General features: G+C 46.2%; 1 protein-coding gene across 1 annotated transcript in view; it reads left to right on the top strand.

Annotated features, from left to right (window-relative positions):
* The window catches only part of abcb8 (ATP binding cassette subfamily B member 8), a 68,745-nt gene that overhangs the window by 29,483 nt on the left and 21,276 nt on the right, over nt 1–17,986 (top strand). The window contains exons 4-8 of the mRNA XM_033020205.1: nt 1,989–2,083; nt 8,718–8,823; nt 11,507–11,668; nt 14,222–14,307; nt 16,404–16,501. Coding sequence (XP_032876096.1) covers nt 1,989–2,083; nt 8,718–8,823; nt 11,507–11,668; nt 14,222–14,307; nt 16,404–16,501 — 547 coding nt within the window. The remainder of the gene's footprint in view (nt 1–1,988; nt 2,084–8,717; nt 8,824–11,506; nt 11,669–14,221; nt 14,308–16,403; nt 16,502–17,986) is intronic.

The following is a 17,986-nucleotide window of genomic DNA, read 5'->3' as shown; positions in this document are numbered from 1 at the left end:
CCCTGGTTAAATCCCTCCCGACCTATGTTCAAGACACGTCAGACACTCGCCGTCGTCTCCAGGCATTCCATTCTCTAGGCCCCCATCCCCTCATCTTCACCATGGACGTCCAGTCACTCCATCCCCCACCAGGATGGTCTCAAAGCCCTCCGGTTCTTCCTCGACCGGAGAACCAACCAATACCCTCCACTGATACTCTCCTCCGCCTAGCGGAGTTGGTCCTTACCCTCAATAACTTTTTGTTTGGCTCCTCCCATTTCCTCCAAACACAAGGCGTAGCTATCGGCACGCGCATGGCCTCAGCTATGCCTGCCTCTTTGTAGGGTACGTCGTACAATCCTTGTTCGAGGCGTACAAGGGCCCCATCCCCGACCTCTACCTCCGCTACATCGATGATTGCATTGGTGCTACCTCCTGCACCCACACACAACTCACTAACTTCATCAACTTCGCCACTAACTTCCACTCAAATACACCTAGACCATTTCCGACACTTCCCTACCATTTCTTGACCTCACTATCTCCATCGCAGGTGATAGACTTTGACCGACATCCACTATAAACCCACTGACTCCCATGGCTATCTAGACTACACTTCTTCCCACCCTGCTTCCTGTAAGGACTCCATCCCCTACTCCCAATTCCTCCGTCCACGCTGCATCTGCTCCCAGGATGATGTGTTCCACACCAGGGCATCGGAAATGTCCTCATTCTTCAGGGAACGGGGGTTCCCCTCCCCTACCATGGATGAGGCTCTCACCAGGGTCTCTTCAATACCCTGCAACACTGCTCTCTCTCCCCATCCCCCCACTCGGAACAAGGGCAGAGTCCCCCTAGTCCTCACCTTTCACCCCACCAGCCGTCACATACAACAAATAGTCCTCCATCATTTCCGCCACCACCTACGTGACCCCACCACTCGCCACATCTTCCCATCTCCCCCCCTGCTGCTTTCCGCAAAGACCGCTCCCTCCGTAACTCCCTGGTCAATTCTTCCCTTCCCACCCACACCACCCCCTCTCCGGGCACTTTCCCTTGCAACCGCAAGAGAAGCTACACCTGTCGCTTTACCTTCCCCCCTCGACTCCATTCAAGGACACAAGCAGTCATTCAAGGTGCGACAGAGGTTCACCTGCACCTCCTCCAACCTCTTCTATTGCATCCGCTGCTCTAGATGTCAGCTGATCTACATCGGTGAGACCAAGCGTAGGCTTGGCGATCGTTTCGCCGAACACCTCCGCTCGGTCCACAATAACCAACCTGATCTCCCTGTGGCTCAGCACTTCAACTCCCCCTCCCATTCCCAATCCGACCTTTCTGTCCTGGGCCTCCTCCATTGTCAGAGTGAGGCCCACCGGAAACTGGAGGAGCAGCACCTCATATTCCGCTTGGGCAGTTTACATCCCAGTGGCCTGAACATTGACTTCTCCAATTTCCGGTAGCCCTTGCTGTCTCCTCCCCTTCTCAGCTCTCCCTCAGCCCTCTGGCTCCACCTATTCCTTTCTTCTTCCTGCCCTCCCCCCCCCCCCCCCCCCCCCCCCCCCCCCCCTGCATCAGTCTGAAGAAGGGTTTTGGCCCAAAAAGTTGCCTATTTCCCTCGCTCCATAGATGCTGCCGCACCCGCTGAGTTTCTCCAGCATTTTTGTCTACCTTCGATTTTCCAGCATCTGCAGTTCCTTCTTGAACATCCACTTTTTTACCCTCTCTGTCGGCAACCGTTGATGGGAAATGGCTCAGCCGCACAGACTCTGTACCCAGATTACAGAACGATGCTTCCAATCAAGCAGTGGTCCTGTTCTTTGTGCCCTTATGGTTTTTATTTCACCGGGCGCAGTTTTATTCTATTCTAAACCACGCTGTCCTCCCCTGTGAAGGTGTGGTGGGATGGTGTGGAGAGAGATATGCTTCTCTAATATTTCTTAAAAAGCAGTTTCCTGCACTTGCGGGAGATCAGATTTTGACCTGTTTTTTTCTCATCCCGTTATTAGGGAATCCTGAGCTGCTTATACATCACCCTCTTGTCCAGAATTGGGGAGAGAATCGCTGCTGCCATGAGGAAAGAGTTATTTGCATCCCTCATCAGGTCAGAAGTGTTTAGCTTTATAAATCATGTCTCTGTTTTGTTTGAAATTGGCGGTAGATTTGCTCTGTGAAGGTATGAAGATGTCACTCACACTTGCTGTTGTGATGGAGGAAGCCTGACTGCTCACTCGGCAGTCAGCGGTTCCTTGTTTTTTGTTTGGCGATACAACAAGGAAACAGACCCTTCAGCCCATCATGGCCAATCCAACCATCAAACACCCATTCACATCGTCTTATCTCACTTTCGCATCCTCTCCCTACATATTGAGGGCAACTCTTCCCGAACCAATCAACCTACAAACCCGCACATCTTCGAGACGTGGGAGTAAACCAGAGACCCAGGAGGAAACCCCATCCAGTCACTGGGAGAACATGCAAACTCCACCCAGCCAGCACCTGAGGTCAGGATCGATCCCGGTTCTCTGGTGTTGTGAGGCAGTGGCTCTTGCACCCTCTTCTCCAAGTCATCCACAGTGAGCAGAAATAACAAAAAGTGACTGTTAAAGAAGAATTCATGCTGTGAAGTCAATCCAAATATTTTGCCTAAATTCGTTTTTAATGGCATACGAATCCACATTCAAAGCCTAATAACCCATATAAAGGTGAATTGAACTGTGTGTAAGCCTATTCCCTCACAATAGACATTTCAAATTCCTATTGTTTTTAACTAATATGTTTGGTTTTATTTTTGCTACCAACATAATTTTGTATAATTGAGCATGAAAACTGGCCCTCTGTCAAACTGGTCCATGCTGACCAAAATGTCCCATCTGTAAGTTAGTCTCATTTTTTCAAACCTGGCCCATATCCCTCTAACCCTTTACTCTCCGTGTATCTGTCCAAATATCATTTAAACGTTGTTATAGTACCTGCCTCCACTATAAACCCACTGACTCCCATGGCTATCTGGACTACATTTCTTCCCACCTTGCTTCCTGTAAGGACTCCATCCCCTACTCCCAATTCCTCCGTCTACGCCGTATCTGCTCTCAGGATGAGGCGTTCTACACCAGGGCATCTGAAATGTCCTCATTCTTCAGGGAACGGGGGTTCCCCTCCCTCACCATAGATGAGGCTCGCACCAGGGTCTCTTCCATACCCCGTAACATTGCTCTCTCTCCCCATCCCCCCACTCGCAACAAGGGAAGAGTTACCCTAGTCCTCACCTTTCACCCCACTAGCCGCCACATACAACAAGTAATCCTCTCGTCAGTTTCGCCACCTCCAACGTGACCCCACCACTCGCCACAACTTCCCATCCCCCATTGTCTGCTTTCCGCAAAGACCGCTCCTTCTGTAACTCCCTTGTCAATTCTTCCCTTCCTTCCCGTACCACCCCCTCCCCGGGCACTTTCCCTTGCAACCGCAAGAGATGCTACACTTGTCGCTTTACCTCCCCCCTCGACTCCATTCAAGGACCCAAGCAGTCGTTCCAGGTGCGACAGAGGTTCACCTGCATCTCCTCCAACCTCATCTATTGCATCCGCTGCTCTAGATGTCAGCTGATCTATATCGGTGAGACCAAGCGGAGGCTTGGCGATCATTTCGCCGAACACCTCCGCTCGGTCCGCATTAACCAACCTGACCTCCCGGTGGCTCAGCACTTCAACTGCCCCTTCCATTCCGTATCCGACCTCTCTGTCCTGGGTCTCCTCCATGGCCAGAGCGAGCAGCACCGGAAATTGGAGGAACAGCACCTCATATTCCACTTGGGGAGTTTGCATCCTGGGGGTATGAACATTGAATTCTCCCTATTTTGTTAGCCCTTGCTGTCTCCTCCCCTTCCTATCTCTCCCTCAGCCCTCGGGCTCCTCCTCCTCCTTTTTCCTTTCTTCTCCCCGCCCCCCCACCCCCCATCAGTCTGAAGAAAGGTTTCGGCCCAAAACTTTGCCTATTTCCTTCGCTCCATAGATGCTGCTGCACCCGCTGAGTTTCTCCAGCATTTTTGTGTACCTTCGATTTGCCAGCATCTGCAGCTCCTTCTTAAACACATAGCTGCTCTGACAGCTCGTTCCATATACCCGCTACCCTCTGTATGAAAAGGTTGCCCTCGGGTGTCCATTAAATCTCACCGTAAACCTAATGTTCTCTGGTTCTTAATTCCCCTGCTCTGGGTGAAAGTGTGCATTTACCCAAGCGATACCCCTCATGATTGTATACACCTCTTTAAGATCACCCCTCATCCGTCTGCCCTCAAGTGCTGGCAACACTCAGAAATTTTCTTTACATTCTTTCCAGTTTAATGACATCTTTCCTATGCATCCTCAAATATCTTGTAGCGGCAGACTTTTCATATCTTTCAGGTAATTAGCACCCTAGCCGCTAATTGGAGGAGAATGGATAACGGGAATATCTTCGGTACGCATGCAAGCTGCCTCAGAGACCTTCAGGGCTTCTCCATTCATAAAGCTTCAGCACACAGTCTTTAAATGAATATTTTCTTTATTGTAGATAGAAAACAGTAAGATACATCCAAGGTTTTTCCGACTTGTTACGGCAATCTTCGAACTCCAACTTATTACTTCAGATATTAGAAACCTCCTCGTGTCTCTGTAACAATGACATGTAATGACATGTTCGACATGGTCGAAGGATTTACCTTCTCCATCGTCTCTCCAAAACAAATCTAAAAACTAAACTTCTGCGCAAGTAGTTAAGCTGCAAACACGCCCAAAGACACGTCATAAATCCCACCCACATTATAACGGGCAGTCTAAAATTTAAAGGCACATGCCATCCACAATGACATGCAAAACAGGCCAAATGGCCACTACATATCTTGTAAAATATTTAATGAGTGAAGAAACTAATTTCTTTTTAGTTTAGTATCAGAGAGTTTTCACCGTGATTGACAGTTCAGCCAAATAGATGACAGCTACTGGTGTATGTATTCAGGGATATTTTGGATCGGAGGCTCATAAAGGGAAAAGATACATCTGGAGGACTGGTGCGCCATTCCAACAGTATCACATGGCCAATGACCACAACATTCAATCCATTAAGATAAAACTGTGCCTGTAGTTGCCTGCCACCTGCACAGATCAAAATGAGAACAAACGATGAGCCTAATTGGGGCCTAATTGGGGTGAAAAAGTTATGACTAGATGCAGGAGACTGCAGGTGCTGGAATCTGGAACCAAAAACAAACTGCTGGAGGATCTCAGTGGGTCAAGAGTTAGGTGGAGAATCAAGAGCGTTTGGCACAGCACGTATTTTTGTGGCAGATTATTATATCATTCAAAGAATTGCTCCCTCTAGCCACTAGGAGAAGACATAGGGTAAGGAGATAGTGTCGTTTTATGCATGGGAGCTCTCCACGAGACATTCAAAGCCGTCGAAAAATAAATCTTCCCAAACACGGTCTCTTGATTAATAGTTTCTTTATTGTCGAAGTAAAACAGTAAGATATTCATCCAAACTCCTTCTTGTTAGGTACATTTTAGTGCTACTCGTAGTGAAAACTCCAGCATATGGCCCCGACATGTTAGAAAACTTCTCTTCGTGTTAGAAAGCTCCGAATGGTCGAAAGATATGTCTTCCCACCATGCTTCCTCCGAACTAACTTAAATAACTACAAGCCGCTGCCCAACAATCCTAGCAGCAAACGCGCCTCGACTACGTAATAAATCCCACCCACATAATTACAGGCAGACAAAATTTAAAGGCAAATGCCATAATTTATGACACACAAAATTAAGCCAAATGGCCACTACAGGTATGTAAACATAGTACTTCATAAAACCCATAATAAGCAACTGTGAAAAGGTTACCCTTCAGGTTCCTATTAAATTTTTCCCCTCTTACGTTAAACCTATGTTCTCAGGTTCTTGATTCCCCTTTTCTGGTCAAGAGACTCTATGCATCTACTCGATCTTTTCCTCTCATGATTTTGTACACCTCTATTAGAATGTAGAGGGGGGTGGGGGTTTAAGTGTTAATGTGTACGTGACTGGGGGGTGGATGGCAAAATGTGTTGCGACAGATTGCATGTTGCGCACGATGAGGCTGCTTTACTTGCAGAACTGCGAAGAGCTGAGAAGTATGTGACCATACTTACAGTGATTCTCCCACTCCCGCTACAGTAATAAAATTGTGTCTTTACTATGAGATCAGCCCTCATCCTCCTGCGCTCCAAAGAATAGAGTCCGAGCCTGCTCAAACTGTCTCTATAGCTCAGGCGCTCGAGTCCTGGCAACATCCTGGTAAATAAACAAACTGACAAATAAACAAAGAATAATAGTGCAAGTAATGCCCCCAAGTCTATCCAGTTCAGAGCCTATTTGGAGGTTGGAGTGTTTAATAGCCTGATGGTTGTAGGGAAGAAGCTGCTCGATTTTCATTTTTTAAGATTTTCTCTTTGAATAAAATGAGAGTGTTGCCAGTGGGTCTTGGATGATGCTGATACATCATAATTTATCAGGATATTAGAATCATAGCTCTTTATAGTATGGATATATCATCATTTGAGGCAGCGTCTCTTGTAGATCCGTTCGATGGTGGTGAGGTCTGTACCCGTGATGGACTGGGCTGTGGATGCAGAGGGGTGAGAAGTGGGTTGGTAAATAGGGAAAATCTGTTTCAGTAAGCGGAAGAGTCCTAGGGTCAAACAGCACAGACACGTGCCCTTCTGACCAACCTCTGACCAAGATGCCCAATCCAAGCAAACCCCATTTGCCAGCGGTTAACCCATATCCCACTAAATCTTTCCTATCCATAAACATGTCAAAAACAGGGGGCATGGATTGGCAGAAGAACCAGCAGAGAGATGAAGGGAAGCCTTTGCACCCACGAGGGTAACGAGACAGAATCCTTCATCATATTTAGATGATATTGGGATGTGAATTTGAAAGGCTGTGGTCAGCAGAGCTGTGGGACAAGTGCTGGAAGATGAGATAAAGTTGGTCAGCATTTCTTTTAACGGAAGGGACACTGTGGGGTTTTGTGTTGTAAATAATCTGTGATTCTATTCACTGGGTTATTTAATTCAGAAATTGGTCAGTGCTGAAGCTGGATGTCTGAACTCCGGATTTGTTTATGGAAAGCTCACTAAGGAGCTGGTAGACATTCTGGGCTGAGAATTGCTCCATGCTCCATCCAAGGAACATGTGTGTCACCCTAACAATGTCAATGCAAGAAACATGGAGAATGCAGATGCTGGAATCGTGAGCTGAAAACAAAATGCTGGTAGCAAGTCAGGCACTATCTGTCGAGAGTGATCCCGTTTTAGATCAGGATCTTTCTTCAGGGTTGGGGCTAGGTCAGGCAAGTGACAGGTGGATACCAGTGGGAAGGGGAGTGATTGGCTGGTGAGTAGAGTAAGTGACAAAGACAAGAGGTGGAAAGAAGTCAAAAGGGTGTCAATTAAGGCATGTGAAATGATTAAGCCACCTTTCCTGCTCCTGATACATCATTGTGCCAATATGAATAACATGTATAGATTTAAAAAAAGACAAAGTACTGGAGTGACTCAGCGTTTCTGGAGTACATCGATAGGCGGCGTTTCGGGTCGGGACTCTTCTTCAGACTGATTGTGTGGTGGGTGGGGGAGAAAGCTGGAAGAGGTAGGGGTTTGACAAAGGTTAGCAAGTGCTGGGTGGCTACAGGTGAAGGGGGCTTTGATTTGAAAATAGATGGACAAAGGTCAAAGATGAAAACACAAAAAGTATTGCGATAAAGCCACACGCACGCTGGACTAACAGCACCTCATATTCCGCTTGGATAGCTTATAACACAACAGTTATGAACATTTGAATTCATCAAATTTGCACTACCAACCTACGAAGAACTCTTCCCCACCCCCCCCCTTCTCCCCTACTCTCTTCTATGTGCCCATCTGTACGCGCATCCATTTGTGGACGTGCCCAACCATCTGCCACTCAAAGCCCACCTCACCTGTATCCACCTATCACTTGCCAGGCTTTATCCCGCCCCCACCTCTCTTCTAGCATTTGCCCCCTTACTGCAATCAGTTTGAAGAAGAGTTTAAAGCTTCCCCCCCCACCCGAACACCCACTGTCTCCATTTAACTTTCCACCAGGTCTCATCCCAGTTCAATTGGTGTCTGTCCTGTTGTGCAGCTCCTTCCTGCCCCAGAATTAGAACGAATTTCACAAGAGATTAAAAGCTAATTGGCTGGATATGTCAACATTGTCTCAATCTCCACAGATACTGTCTCCACAGAAACCAGCTGAGTATTTGCAAGATTTTCTTCATATGTGGTTGATTGTCGTAGATTAGTCTGGAGAGGAGTTTGTGAGGATTCCGTGTAGGCGGCCACTTCACGCATTCAGGTTTAAAGCTGATCGGGGTGTCTAGGCATTACTGAATAAGCTTTACTGAATAGATGCCTTTAAAGATTACATCGGTTTGACACAATGTCTGGAGTAACTCAGTGGGTCAGGCAGCATAGCTGGAGAACATGGATAGGTGACATGTCGGGTTGGGAACCTTCTCCAGACTGATAGAAGGGTCCCGACCTGAAACGTCACCCACCATGTTCTCCAACGATGCTGCCTGACCTGCTGAGTTACTCCAGCACGTTGTGCCTTTTTTTGTAAAGCAGCATCTGCAGTTCCTTGTGTGTGTCTCTGCCTTGCATCAGTTTGTGCTTTGTTTCTTTCTCTAACATGTGGCAGGCAGGACGTGGCGTTTTACGATGCCACGCGGACAGGTCACCTGGTGAGCCGCCTAACCAGTGACATCCAGGAGTTTAAATCCTCCTTCAAGTTGGTGATTTCTCAGGTGAGGTTACTTGGATCTGGGTTGGGATTTAACAATGCCATGAATCACAAGCATAGAAACAAGATGCAGGAATAGGCCATTCGGCCCTTCGAGGCAGCACTGCCATTCAATATCATGGCTGAATTATCTTCCTTACATCATCCATACAGTCATAGGAGGCTGAGGTGGGACCTTAATGAGGTGTACAAGATTATGAGAGGCATGGATAAAGTGAACATTCACAGTTTTTTTCACAGGAGAGGATTCTAAAACTAGAGGCCATAGGCTTAAGGTGAGAGATTTAAGAGAGATCTCAGAGGTAAATTTTCCACTCTGAGATGTCCGTATCTGGAATGAGCTGCCAGAGGAAGTTATAGAACCAGATACAACTAGGACTTTTAAGATAGTCACAAAATGTTGGGAGTAACTCAGCAGGTCTGACAGCATCTATAGAGAAAGGAATAGGTGATGTTTCGGGTCAAGTCCTTTCTTCAGACTGAGAGTCGGGGGAGATGGAAACTAGAGGTAATTGTACAGATAAATGGACAGGAAGGATTCGAGAATGATCACCGAGCCTGCGCTTGGTCTCGCCGATATACAGGAGTTGACACCTGGAACAGCGGATACAGTAGATGAGATTGGAGGAGCAAGTGAACCTCTGCCTTCCCTGAAAAGATGGTCGGGGTCCTTGGACGGAGTCGAGGGGGGAAGTAAAGCGACAGGAGTGTTTAATTATCGTCTGCACCGTCAACACCTGTCGCTTTACTTCCCCCCTCGATTCCGTCCAAGGACCCCGACCATCTTTTCAGGGAAGGCAGAGGTTCACATGCTCCTCCAATCTCATCTGCTGTATCCGCTGTTCCAGGTGTCAACTCCTGTATATCGGCGAGACCAAGCGCAGGCTCGGTGATCGTTTCGTTGAACACCTCCGCTCAGTCCGCCTTAACCTACCTGATCTCCCGGTTGCTCAGCACTTTAACTCCCCACATTCCCAATCTGACCTTTCCATCCTGGGCCTCCTCCATTGTCAGAGTGAGGCCCAGTGCAAATTGGAGGAATAGCACCTGATATTTCAGTTGGAGTAGCTTCCACGCCAGCGGTATGAACATTGACTTCTCTAATTTCAAGTAGCCCTTGTTTTCCCTCCCTCTCCATCCCCTCCGCCTTCCCAGTTCTCCCACCAGTCCTACTGTCTCTGACTACATTCTATCTCTGTACCGCCCACTCCCCTGACATCAGTCTGAAGAAGGGTCTCGACTCGAAACATCACACATTCCTTCACTCCAGAGATGCTGCCTGTCCCGCTGAGATACCCCAGAATTTGTGTCTACCCAAGACAGTTTATAGTTTAGTTAGTGTTGTGCAGTGTTCAAGAGCCTGATGGTTGCTGGGAAAAAGCTGTTCCTGAACCTTGAGGTCATGTTTTCAGAGTCCTATATCTTCTTTCTGATGGCAGGAGTGAAATGAGTCCATGGCCAAGGTTGGTGTGGGTTTGATGATATTGACGATCTTTTTCAGGCTGCGCCTTCTGTAGATCTCTTTGATAGTGGGCAGGTCAGTACCTGTGATGGACAGGGCGGTATCCACCATATGGGCCATATGCAAGCAAAGGCGTTAGCCCAGCATGCCAACTTAGTCTGCATGGACAGGTTGGACCAAAGGGCCAGTTACCATGCTGTATAGCTCTGACTCTGACATGACTGTAACCATAATTCAGCTTTGCGCTCTCTCTCTGTCTCTCTCTGGACTGTTTGAGTGGACTCTTCTGGCATTCACTTTGATTACTGATATCCAGCTCCAACAGTGTTTTGCATTTCCAGCATGTTTTGCTCCCACCTCATTCCTCCTCTTTACATCTCCCCCAGACAGATCATCAGCGATTGCCAAAACTCCAGCCAGCACCAAGACTACCCTTATCACTCCACCTCCCTTGTTTCCACCCTCTCGCAGCAGTCCTGTTGTCGTTCCACCTCATCATCTTCTCTGCACCTCAAGGCAGAAAGAAAGAGGGGGCTAGGGGGGTATGACTTGAAATTGGAGAATTCACTGTTCATGCCATTGTGCTCTAAGCTGCCCAAAATATAAAGTGAATAGATTTACTTGTGCTGTCCCTGACCCGCCCAGGAACGATGAGGTTTGCAAAAAGTGGTGGACACTGCCCGATCTATCACTGGTACTGACCTGCTCACCCACCATCAAAGGCGTCTGTAGGAGTCGCTGCCTTAAAAAGGCACCCAGCATCATCAAGGACCCACACAACTCTGACCATGCTCTCATATCACTCCTGCCATCGGGAAGAACGTATATAAGTCTGAAAACTGTGACCTCCAGGTTCAGAAACAGCTTTTCCCCAGCAACTATCAGGCTTCAGAACACTACGAACACCAACTGAACTACAAACCTTCTTGGTTGCACAAGGGACTTTGGGCTTTTGTTTTGCACTAATATTGTTTTTCTTTCAATTCATTGAACTTTCTTTTGGGTTTTTTTGTGTTAGCTATAAGTACTGTGTTTACAGACATGTTATGCTGGTGTACGGAAGAATTTCATTGTTTGGTTACAGCACATTTGACAATTTAACACTCTTGACTCTGACTTGTAGAGTGTGAGATGGGACACTGTAGACTCGACACTGTAGAGGGACCTATATTCTTTGTATGGCCAGTTCATGACTGCTCTGCTGTTTGCCTGCTTTGATCTCCAGGGTCTGAAGAGTATTGCACAAACAATCGGCTGCCTGGTGTCTCTGTACTTTGTTTCGCCGAAGCTGACGGGAGTCATCTGCGTGGTGATGCCGCTCCTGGTGGGAACTGGAGCATACATGGGCTCTTCTCTTCGGATACTCTCCCGAAAAGCTCAGGAGCAGGTATGAATGGAAATGCTTGTGCGGTTGCTGGTAAAACGCTGATCAGAACCTATCTTTATGACACCCAACTTGAGTGAGGAGAAGGGTCAAGTATTCCTTCTCTCCAGAGAAGCTGCCCGACCTGCTGAGTTACTCCAGCGTTTTGTGTCTATCTTGGCTGTGAGACATGTCTGGGAAAGGAGAATGAGTTTGGTGGCAGGTGAGGTGAGAGAATGTATTTAATCAGGATTAGTATCTAGATTTAAAGGGCTGATTTGCTTGTGCAATTTGTTAGCACGTGTGGAACAGGGTGTTTAGAAAGGGCTGGTGCCCAGTCAGTTGACAGAATATCAATGTACTGTGCTGGGAGATTGGGGAAGGGGATTGATACATTTACTGAAATGTGTGGAAAGTAGTTAAAAGGGGACAGAGGATGAAATACCTACAGTAATCAAATATTGAAATATCAGCCAGAAGGGAATTGAGCTTGGTACTATCAGGCTTTAGATTCCAAGACCTAAGCTCATAATTGGCTCAGCAAAGCTAATTAGAGGGAGGAGAGCATGTTCAGAGGATCAGCACTGGGGGGGGGAGTGCGCTGTCAGGAGGCAGTGCTGAGGGAGATATGCCCTATCAGGGTGCAGTAATGAGGGATCTGCCCTGTCACGGGCCAGTACTGATGGAGGGTTCCCCTGTGTAGAGCAGCACTGAGATGGGAGTGCATGGTCAGGGCAGTACCGTGGGAGGGGTGCACAGGCAGAGCAGTACCAGGGAGGGGTGCACAGGCAGAGCAGTACCAGGGAGGGGCTTGCCCTGTCAAAGGTAGGTGGGTCTCATTGTGTAGAATTTATGCTATTTGCTATCTGAGGAGGTCATGCAATCTTTTGCAAGTATTTGCTCATTTTCAAAATGCGTGGCAAATTGGTTATAGGACTATTAGATTTTCTGCAAAGTGCATATAATAACATCATTAGAACAGTCACGGGGAAGTACCGATGGAGGTTTCTCCTGGGTGGAGCAGCACTGAGATGGGAGTGCAGGATCAGGGCAGTACCGGGGGAGGGGTGGACAGGCGTAGCAGTACCAGGGAGAGGCCTGCCCGGTCAAAGGTAGGTGGGTCCCATTGACCAGTTGACCTTCCTCCATGCTGTGTTGTCAAACACTCCCAGGACAATTACAGCATTGATGTGCAGAATCTCTGCCTCCAAGAGGAGAACATAGAACAGTACCGAATAGGAACAGGCCCTTCAGCCCACAATGTGCCAAGCATAATGCCAATCTCTGCCTGCAAGTGTCCATACCATCCATTCCCTGCATGTCTAAAAGCCTATGAAGAAGCATACGGGACACACCATTAATATCCTCTCCATATCACTCACCAGAAAATATTGTGTTTCTGTCGTTACTGAGTTAAATCCAGTTAATCTCGTGATACTGTGAGAGTACCCTCACCATGCCGTTTCAAACAAAAAATCTATTGGCACCTTCTCAAGGTCAATTATGAATTGACCATGTGCTGGAATCTTGAGCAAAGCACTAAATGCTGGAGGAACTCAGCGGGTCAATAGACAATAGGTGCAGGAGTAGGCAATTCGGCCCTTCGAGCCAGCACCGCCATTCAATGTGATCATGGCTGATCATCCCTAATAAGTATCCCGTTCCTGTCTTCTCCCCATATCCGCTGACTCTGCTATCTTTAAGAGCCGTATCTAGCTCTCTCTTGAAAGTCAGGCAGCATCTGTGGAGGAAATGGACAGAGGACGCTTTGGGTCAACTCTTTTCTTATCTGAAGTACGGTCCCTACCCAAAATGTTGTCTGATCATTCCTTCCACAGATGCTGCCTAACCCGCGGAGTTCCTCCAGCGTTTAGCGTTTTGCCATGAATCGACCATAATTGCTGTGAATGTTCACGTCCTGAGACAGTCAGAACCCTTTTCCCAGGATGGAAATTTCAAAGACTGTTGGGAATTGTTATAAGTTGAGAGGGGGGGAAAGTTTAAAGGAAAACGCAAAGTGCGAGGTGAACTCAGTGGGTCTTGCAGCATCTGTGGAGGGAATGGACAGAATATGTTTCGGCAACATCCTCAGATCCAGCACTTTGTGTTTTGCTCAAGATTCCAGAATCTGCAATTCCTTGTGACTGAAAGTTTAAAGCAGATGTATGGGACACACTTTTTACACAAAGGGTGGTGGGTGCCTGGAATGCGCAGCTGGGATGGTGTTGATACAATGGTGGCATTTTAGATAGGCATATGAATATGCAGGGAATAGAGGGATATGGATCTGTACAGCAGATGAGATCAGTTTAACTAGGCATCAGGTTTGGCACAAAAGTTGTGGGCCAAAGGGCCCATTCCTGTGCTATACTGTTCTATGTTTGTACGGAAAAATTAAAACAAAATATGCAAAGCTATTGTTTTTCCACTAGCACACATAGCTGAAATGATTCGCGCAAATTCATCCTCTTGCTAGCTGAATGTCTTTTGAAAATGTTTACCCTAGTTTAATAGCAAAAGTGTAGGAGTTAGGTTTATAACCACTGTCTGAAATCTCTTCTAACAAATCATTTGCAGTTTGCCAAAGCGACGTGCGTGGCAGATGAGGCACTGGGAAATGTACGGACAGTGAAGGCATTTGCAATGGAAGATCTGGAAAATGAGTAAGGAAAATGGGAGCTGCAGGTGCCAATACCTGGGTCGATGTACCGGCACCGACCTAATGTCATTCAGAACTAAACTGCCATCGATTCAGTCACGTGGCTTGAAGTATCAGAGGGGAAATGCATGTAGTCATGGCTGATCTATTTTTTTCCTCTCCACTCCATTCTCCTGTCTTCTCTCTGTAACATTTTGGCATCCTTACAAATCAAGAACCTATCAATCTGCGTTTTAAATGCAAATTAATAGAATACAGAATGTGTACAGGTACAAATTAAAATCACATTATCAAAACAATTGTGTCAATAAAGAGGTTAGTGGATGGAAAGTTTCAGGCTTACATTTTCATTTTTCTCTCAAAAATAAAGGTCTTTGTGATATCCGTAAATTAATTTTTACTGTGAACTAAAAATAATTGGAATGCTGTATATTGCATTGTTTAATTTCGTGGCACAAGAGTCAATGGAAGGGATCATAGAATCTCAGTCAGTACTCAGTAGCCCCCCCCCCCCTCTCGGTCATGACTGATCATGGGAATGAATCCTAGTTCTTGGCTGCTTGCTCCAAACCTCAGCTAGAACAGCGTCGCTTGTGGCTGAAGAGACCAATGCGGGAGTGAGAGTCCCTGTCGCAAAGGTCTCATTTGTGTGTGGTCTCTGGTTTGTTGATGTTTCTGCGCTCCTTTCTGCGTGCCCGCATGTCTGCCGCTGCGTTCATCAGTTTCTCTTCCCCTGTTTTGAGATGTTGGTTCAGGGTACCTCTCCACCTCGTGTGGTCAGCTGCAAGGCTCTCCCAGGACTCCACATCGATGCCGAGCGCCCTCATATCTCTCTTGCAGACATCCTTGTAACGTGTTTATAGAATCACACAGCACAGAAATAGGCCCTTCAGCCCAACTTGCCCATGCCGACCAAGGTGCCTCATCTATGCTAGTTCCACGTGACCGCATTTAACCCACATCCCTCTAGACCTTTCCAGTTTATAGGGAAATGTGTCTTTTAAATGTTGTCCAATTGTTTTTTAACTGTTGTTATAATACTTGCCTGAACAACCTCCTCTGGCAGCTCGTTCTATATACCCACCACCCTCTGTGTGAAAAATTGCCCCTCAGGTTCCTATTAAATCTTTCCCCTCTCACCTATGACCTCCTATGTACTGTCCTTAAACCTATGTCCTCTGGTTCTTGATTCCCCTACGCTCAATAGAAGATTATGTACATTCACCGTATCTATTTCCCTCATGATTTTATATACGTCTATATGATCATCCCTCAGCCTCCTCCTCCTCTGCAGTCTTTCTAGCTTAACAATATCCTACCTTGGGTGAGCAAAACTGAACTTTAGTATCATCTGCACATTTACTAATCGTGTCATACATTCTTATCAAAATTGTTGATATAAACTGCAAATAGCAATGGACCCAATACTGAATCCTAATGCACAGCACTAGTCACAGGCCCCCAATCTGAGAAACAACCTTCTATTATCACCAAAGATAGACAGAAAATGCTGGAGTAACTCAACGGGACAGGCAGCATCTCTGGATAGAAGGAATGGGAGATGTTTCCAGTCGAGACCCTTCTCTGCTTCCTTCCACGAAGCCACCCATCCAGCCGGCTAGTTCTTCCTGGATCCCATGTGATCTAAACTTCCAGAGCAGCCTACCATGTGCCTCATCGTGCCTTGCTGAAATCCATATAGACAACATCTACGGCATTGCTTTCATCAACCTTTTAGGTTCCTTCTTCAAAAATTATTTGTCAATTTCCATGGCTACTAACAGAAAAAGTAGCAACTAAGAGACAGTGCTGTCTGATGACAATGCTTTTTTTCCCTTCCCCATACTATTTATATCCAAGACAGCTTATTTTTCCAATTGTCAATTTCCATAGTTTTAAGTAATTCTCTCCTCCCAATCAGAATCACGTCACCAATTTAGCCTGCACAGTTCAAACTATGTTCCTAATTCATCGCTCATGTTGTATCCAATTCACATAGTGGAAACATGCATTATAGCAGAACTACTCGTATCGTTGAACTATATACATTGCTGTTAGGAATGGTTTGACGAACTGCTGGTAATATTCTGTTTTTTTAAGGCTTTTCTCAAAGGAAGTGGATAAAGCCAAGGATATCAACCAGTATTTGGGATTGGGAATTGGCATCTTCCAGGGATTATCAAACTTTGCACTGAATTGTAAGTACTGCTATTTTATTTATTGGTAAACCCCATCCCACAGAGAACACAGTCAAAAGGTAACAGAGAGAGGGAGGCGATGGGTGTGTTATTGTAAGTGAACAAGGTAAGGAGCTGTCAGAACTAGTGTATCCATAGATACAACACTGTATTGCAGAGAGAAAGAATAATCAATGAAAAAAGAAAGAAATATCCCTCATTGGACAGATGAGTAACAAAAGAGAAAGATCCTGAAAGGTTAGAGCTTCCAGAGGGTGAACAATGGTAAAATGGCTGAAATGATGATTAATCACTTTGCCCAGTATTCCCCCAAGCATGTTAAAATGTTCTCTGTGTTAAATAAGATAAGCAGTGTATTGAAAATAATTGATGAACTACTTGGACTTCAACAGCTACAGGAAGGATGTCATTGAGTTAGAAAGGGTACAGAAGAGATTCACCAGGATGTTACCTGGGATTGCGGGCTTGAGTTATAGCGAGAGGCTGGGTAAGTTAGGACTTTTTTTCTTTGGAGCATAGGAGGCTGAGGGGTGAGAGATTTAAGAGGGTTCCCAGGAGTAACTTTTTCCACTCAGAGGGTCGTCTGCATCTGTAATGAGCTTCCGGAGGACATTTTAGAAGCAGATAGAATTACGACTTTTAAAGACATTGGATAAATATATGGTTAGGAAAGGTTTAGAGGGGTATGAGCCAAATGCAGCCAAATGGGACTAACGCAGTATGTCAACTTGGTCGGTATGGACAAGGTGGGCTGAAGGGCCTGTTTGCTCCATGACTCTAATAATTGGTGTTGGAATCTTCACTGAAGGATATAATAGAATATCTAGGTACAAAAGCAGAAAAAAACAATGTGCATGGATTCTAAAAGATAATAGTCTAAAGGGGTGACCCATTTAGAACAGAGACGAGGAAACACTTTTTCTCACAGAGAGTTGTGAGTCTGTGGAATTCTCTGCCTCAGAGGGTGGTGGAGGCCGGTTTTCTGGATACTTTCAAGAGAGAGCTAGATAGGGCTCTTAAAGATAGCAGAGTCAGGGGATATGGGGAGAAGGCAGAAACGGGGTACTGATTGGGGATGATCAGCCATGATCACATTAAATGGCAGTGCTGGCTCGAAGGGCCGAATGGCCTACTCCTGCACCTATTGTCTATTGTTTATTGTCTACTGTCTATTGGTACCGTTCACTAAAATATGAATTTTGGAAGGAGTATAAGAACAATAGTTGACATTATTGATTTTAGATGCATCACAATAAATGCTATATCGATTCACAATATTGCACGTACACTTAATCAATGGGTATCAGAATAATGAGCAAGCTACTAATAAAATGTGAGACAGTAGGAGTAAGGATAAATTAACCGATCAGCCATTTGTGGGAAATGGTACCCACATGCATCTGTTGCATTTTAAAGACTTGGTATCTGGAATTGGAAGAGCAGTTTCAAAGTGTGTATTTCCAATGCAGTGAATAGGGTGTTTGG

Source organism: Amblyraja radiata, chromosome 4 (genome assembly GCF_010909765.2).
Source record: "Amblyraja radiata isolate CabotCenter1 chromosome 4, sAmbRad1.1.pri, whole genome shotgun sequence".
Lineage (NCBI taxonomy): Eukaryota > Metazoa > Chordata > Chondrichthyes > Rajiformes > Rajidae > Amblyraja > Amblyraja radiata.
Note: the sequence above shows the minus strand (reverse complement) of the source record. Positions and strands in the feature narration are given on the sequence as shown.